Source organism: Lutra lutra, chromosome 10 (genome assembly GCF_902655055.1).
Source record: "Lutra lutra chromosome 10, mLutLut1.2, whole genome shotgun sequence".
Lineage (NCBI taxonomy): Eukaryota > Metazoa > Chordata > Mammalia > Carnivora > Mustelidae > Lutra > Lutra lutra.
In genome coordinates this window covers 107,543,172-107,549,261 of record NC_062287.1, presented here as the reverse complement: position 1 = coordinate 107,549,261, position 6,090 = coordinate 107,543,172, and the positions used below count along the sequence as shown (strand labels likewise).

The 6,090-nt window shown below is 52.4% G+C and overlaps 1 protein-coding gene across 1 annotated transcript; it reads right to left on the bottom strand.

The window, feature by feature from the left end:
• Window positions 1-3,979: 3,979 nt before the first annotated feature.
• Window positions 3,980-5,742, bottom strand: SPDYC (speedy/RINGO cell cycle regulator family member C). Its single transcript, XM_047693266.1, has 6 exons — window positions 5,473-5,742; window positions 5,149-5,207; window positions 4,972-5,057; window positions 4,704-4,875; window positions 4,280-4,619; window positions 3,980-4,086 (listed from the first exon to the last, which is right to left on the bottom strand). Exons 1-6 carry the CDS (start codon window positions 5,612-5,614, stop codon window positions 4,052-4,054), a joined length of 834 nt encoding a protein of 277 aa, XP_047549222.1. The 5' UTR covers window positions 5,615-5,742; the 3' UTR covers window positions 3,980-4,051.
• Between the last annotated feature and the right edge of the window lie 348 nt (window positions 5,743-6,090).

Below are 6,090 nucleotides of genomic sequence, written 5' to 3'. Positions count from 1 at the left end.
ACACGAGCATTTTGTTGGGGGAAACAGTGCATACCTTTCCTAGGATTTTAGGACACATGACCCCAAGAAGGGTGAGAGCCCCGATTTAGCCCGACCTCATTCACAGCCTCACTTTACAGATGAGGAAAACTGAGGCCGAAGGATGCAACTTGCCGAGCCCCCTCACCTGGGGCCGGAACCAGGGCTCTTTGCTCTTCTCCATTCAGCATTCATGTGTCCAATCTTGGCTAAACCTTCCTGCCAAAGCCTCTCTGCACAGCGGAGACCCATGACTAAGACACACCAGCCCCCGCTGGGGAAATGGGCTCTCCTGGTCCCCTGGTTTTGGTGGTTGGGAAGTTGAGTCCTGATGGACAAGTAGAAGTTAACTAGGCAATGAATTGCTGGAGAGGGTGTCCCAGGGGAACACAGCTTATGCAAAGGGCGGGAGGCTGGGAGAAGACATGGCAATGAGGGGAACAGCAGGTGTTCCTTGTAACTAGATGACCGGGAATAAGGGGGCCTGGAAGAAGAAAGAAGCTCTGGAGAGGTATGTGGGTCGACCTATATATCCCACAGTCCCCAGAATCACCTTCACAAAACTATCATTCCTACTGTCTTTGATTGTTCATGAAATAGGCACCCACCATCTCCTGTATGTGCACAGACTGGGCTCACTTGAGCCCAAGATGGTGAAGACCCGTGGCCACACCCCCTCTGAAGGAGGGGCTCACTCATGTAATTATGATCCCCATAATTAGGAAGAATTGATACCAAGCCCTATCTAGTCCAGGGGTTAGGAGTGGGCATAAATCAGACACAGGGAGGTATGAGAGGATAGGGGAGATGCCAGGTTGGGGAACTGCGTTGGCACAGTGGAGAAACTAAAATATGCATAATGTAACTTGAGCACAGAAAGAGAGTTACAGCGGGACTAGGTGAACCATAGGAGTTTCCATCTTATTCTACTAGGGATAGAAGGCTGTCAGATTTGTGCAGATGAAGAATGAGGCTGCAAGGGAATGGGTTGGAGGGGGCAAGAGAGGAAGCAGGGGGTGCAGATAAAAGACCAGAGAGGGGGTGCCTGGGTGGCTCAGCGGGTTAAGCCTCTGCCTTCAGCTCCGGTCATGATCTCAGGGTCCTGGGATCGAGCCCCGCATCATCGGGCTCTCTGCTCAGCAGGGAGCCTGCTTCCCCTCTCTCTCTCTGCCTGCCTCTCTGCCTACTTGTGATCTCTGTCTGTCAAATAAATAAATAAAATCTTAAAAAAAAATAAAAAAATTTTTAAAAAAGTAGCATTTCAAGTCTGTTGAGAAAAGATGAGTTTAAATGAAAGGCAATAGGAAAATGGGAAGGAATTTTGCATATGATAAATTCCAGATAAACTCAAGATGAATTCTAGATAAATTCCAGATGAACTCAAGATCTGAATATAAAAAACAAAAATAAAAATGTAGCCAAGGGGTGCTTCGGTGGCTCAGTGGGTTAAAGCCTCTGCCTTCGGCTCGGGTCATGATCTCAGGGTCCTGGGATGGAGCCCCTCATGGGGCTCTCTGCTCAACAGGGAGCCTGCTTCCTCCTCTCTCTCTCTCTCTCTCCCCCTCTCTCTGCCTGCCTCTCCCCCAACTCGAAATCTAAGCTAAGGAAAAAGATTCTTTAGTCATCTCAGTGTGAAAAAGGTCTTTTTAACTATGACACAAAATCCAGAAGCCACAAAAAAAAACCCCACCTTATTTTACTACATTAAAAAACCTGCCCAGCAAAGTCAGCAAGAACCTTACAACTGACTTCTGGAAGAGCTATTTTTCCTGCAAACCCTTGTACGTCAATCAGAAACAAAAAATGGGAGAAACGGACAAAGAATAGGGTTGTTCACAGAGAAGACAAACAGCTCTTAATCGTATGAACTTTAACTCACTCACTAAGGAGAAATGCAAATTATAACTTCACCAAGAGACCATTTTTCACTTAGCAGTTTGGCAAAGATAAAAAAAAAATCTGGTATGTCAGGGCACCTGGGTGGATCAGTCGGTGAAGCAGTTGCCTTTGGCTCAGGTCATAATGTCAGGGTCCTGGGATCGAGCCCCACATCAGGCTCTCTGCTCAGCAGAGAGCCTGTTTCTCCCTCTCTCTCTGCCTGCTGCTCTGCCTCCTTGTACTCTATCTCTGTGTCAAATAAATAAAACCCTAAAAAAAATCTGGTATGTCACTGATGGGTGAATGTTCTGGAAAACAGCCTTTATATGTACTGCTGGAGGTGGGGCTCGGTATGTGCATGGCCTCTATAAAGGGACTTTTGGCAAAAATTGTAAAAATGACTATTTTGACATGGCCTTGGGGCAATTCTTCTAGGAATTCCTACTACAGGTATCTTTTCATATTTGAATAATGATGTCCTTACAAAGTCTTGGTGACTCTCTGTAGGACTACTCGGGATAGCAGAATTCTGGAAGCAACTTAAATGTCAATGGATAAGGAACAAACTACATTTTGGTATGGCTATGAAGAGGAATACTATATAGCCGTCAAAAGGAACGTATGGATAAGGAACCATCTTCAAACCTGGGGTGCCCACAACCCCCTCCTCAGGTTTGATCATTTGGTATTAGACTCACAGAACTCAGGAAAGTACTTTACTTAGGAGTTTTATTTTAAAAGACACAACTCTGAAGCAGCCAAATAAAAGATGTGCCTAGGACAAGGGATGGCAGGGAAGGACACAGAACTTCTGTGCCCTCTCTAGGCAGCCCACCGTCCCAGCACCTGTGTCCACCCATCCAGAACTGCTCCGATTTCCTGACCCCCTCTCCTCCCTGCAGGAGGTGAGGAAGCTGAAAATTCCTGCTCCTGATTGGTTTTTCTGGGGTAAGGAGGGGTCCCACATGGAGTCCTTCATTAGCATGAACTCAGGTGTGGTTCAAAGGGGCTCATGGTGAATAACAAAATTCACTCCTGTGACTCAGGACATTGTAAGGATTTTAGGAACTCTGGGCCAGGAACCGGGGACAGGGGACAAAGACCAAATCCATACTTTTTTTTTTTTTTATCATACCACATTTGGTTAGGTCTGCTTATACTCTTTCTCTGGAAGGGGAACCGGGGATAGGAGGTAACTCTTAGTTCAAAATTTAAAATGTATACGTGAATATATTACCTCTCTGAGAAACAAATGAAAAGGACTTTGTAGCCCGTGTCTTAGTTTTTAATGCCTGCAATCTCCCAGCTTTCTCATTTCCATGCTTCCTGGGAGCCACTCGGTGTGCAGGGAAATGGTGTGCAGATCCCCTTGGCTGACCCTGGTGGACTTCACCAGCTTCAGACCAGCAGCTCCCCAAACACACCCTCCCCTCCAGACTTGCCCCAGTCAGCCATTCACTCTACTGGTGACACCCAGGGCTTGCCTCCGAGCTCATTCTTGAGACACTTCTAAATACTTCTAGGATTACTGTGCTCAAACCTCACAACAGGCACGCCTGGATGGCCCAGTCACTTAAACGTCTGCCTTCAGCTCAGGTCATGATCCCAGGATCCTGGGATCAAACCCCACAAGGGGCTCCTCACTCGGTGGGAAGCCTGCTTCTCGCTCTCCCTCTGCCTACCACTCTGCCGACTTGTGCTCTATCTCTCTCTCTGACAAATAAAATCTTTAAAAAAAGAATACCTCTTGTCATTCAACCTCACAGACAACATGCACAGGTGATGTTATAGAAGGGAAAGTGAGGTTGGGTGACTGGTCGTCACTGGAAAAGGGAATTGTTATCAGAGCCTGTACTCATGAGTCTCCATCACTGGCGCTTAAAGTTGGCAGACCCCCTTCTCCTCCCATTCCCTCCCCACCCCTGCCCTGGGTCAAGGAGCCAGGCCAGGGCCTAAGCACAGTCGGTGTCCTATGGACATGAGTTTATTAGAGGGGCCAGGGTCAGAGTGGGTACATCTGGGAGGAGGTGACAGGGGGCCTGGGCAGCTCAGCCAGCCTGATGTCAATAGGACAGAAGGCTGGGGTGGGGGGCCCATAGCTAGTGGGCCTTGGGTCAGCGGGCAAGCAAGTGGGCTACTCTTCACCCTGCAAATGTCAGCACCCAGGGCATGGTGGAGGCTTCGGCAGGACTGGGGAGAAAGGATGAAGAGGCTCATCAGAGAAGAAACTTACCACATGCACACAGCTAGGAGGTGGCAGGGCTGGGACAGGGGCCCAAGCCTGCTGGACCCCAGGTCCTATGTCCCTTCTTCCCATTTTATCAGGCCCCACACCTGCCTCCTAGGCTCCCAAGCCCAGCCCCAGCCACTGTCCCCAACTCACTGTGGAGAGTGTAGGTGCCCGGCTCCAGCTGTAGTTGGGGGGGCGGGATGATGAGGAAGCCCCCCGCCAAGGGGTCTTCAGCCACTGAGAGACAAGCTTGGAGGGGAGGGCAATGCCACTCAGGGTTTGGGGAAGGGCACTTGGATAAGACAGGCACCGGGTGGGGCTGGTGGCAGCACTGGCTGTGGGAAGGGGGCTGGCCATGGAGGGAACAGGGAGGTGGCGAGGGGCTGGGGGGCCCAGGAAGGAGGACCTGGGCCTTTGGACCCCTCTGAGCCCCACCGTGCTGGGGGTGCCGCTCTCGAGTCCAAGCCCAGTGGGACGGCTCCTTGGCCATGACCTGGTGTGAGTAGAGTACATAGTAAATAGGGGGTGGGAGGTCCAGCCTTGTGCCCCCCACCCCAGAACGATGGTTGGGCCTCACCTCCTCACAGCACTCACGGCTCACCATGGCCCGGAAGCCCATCCGGGCCCACAGCTTATCCCTTTGATGCAGGAAATCCGCCACCCGGAGATGCCAGTCTTTTCCCAGGGCCCACAGAAAAATCACACATTTGGGGTCCTCCACATCCTCCTCCATGTCATTGGCGAGAAACCTGGTGGGCAGCGAGCAGAGGCCATAAGCCTGTGGCCCCCCCCCCGAATCCCACAACCCCCAGCTAGCGTCTCCACTGCCCGCCCTGGCCACTCACAGAGCCAGGAACAGGTTGCTGTGGGTGTACTCGTGGAGCTTCAGGTTGGCGCGCCGGAAGTAGACCAGCACCATGGCCAGAAGATACTGCAGACCCAGAAAGGGGGAGAGGTTACAGGAAGGAACAGGAGAGTGTGTGTGTGTTGGGGGGGGCTCTACTCCCACGGTGTCACCTCACCTTATCTGAAATCTGGAAACAGGGATCTTTGGAAAGGAATTCCTGGAGGAAGCTGTGCTCTGCAGTAGAGAAGAGAGATGGTGGACTGGGGTTACCATCGGCCCCCACAAGACAAGAGCGGCTTCAGGGTTCCAAAGCCCAAGCCTCGGCTGAACCCACATTCTGCCAGGACCCCTCCCTTCCCCTTGCCACACTGGGGTCACCTGCAAAGGGAAGGGACAGAGATTTCAGAGGCGAGTGTGGGCGAGTGAGATCCTACCTCTCATCCTGATGTCAGTGCCAGGCCCCACAGCCCCTTCCATGCTGGCCCCCAAGTGAACTCACCCAGCAGGTTGAGAAAGGCCTGGAGCTCCTGGTGCGGGCGCTGATGGACAGACCCACTCCCCCCACCTGGATGGCTCCAGCCCCCAAGCTTCACCTGGGTGGCAACCGGGGGCAAAGTGGCCAAGTCTTGAGTGTCGCTCATCTCACAGCGGGTGGGAGCAGGTGGGGCGGGGCAGGACGGCCTGCAGAGAAAGCAGCCTCCGGATTTAGCAACTACCCTCCTTGCCCCCCACAAATCCAGGGGTTTGATGAGGCTGGCCTGACAGAGGACCTCCAGGAGGTGGGGAGATGGGCGTGGAGACTCCGGGTGGGGGGCGGGGCGGTGCTGGGAGCAGACAGAAACTGGCCTGTGTGGGGTGAGGAGGCCCGAAAAGCAGCAGAGTCCCTGGAGCCCGTAGCAGCAGCAGCAACCCCCCCCCCACTCCATCCCGGCACCCCAGGCCGGGCCAGGGAGGAAGCCGAGCAGCAACAGGGCCTATGGAGGGCTTCCTAAGTGCCTGGAGCTGTGCTAAATTCTTTAAGGGCATTCTCTCTCTTCCTCCCGGTAGGTGGGTCTAAGTCAATACCCATCTCGCAAACATGGAAGTGAAGAGTGGAAGTCTCATGGCCACTTAAATA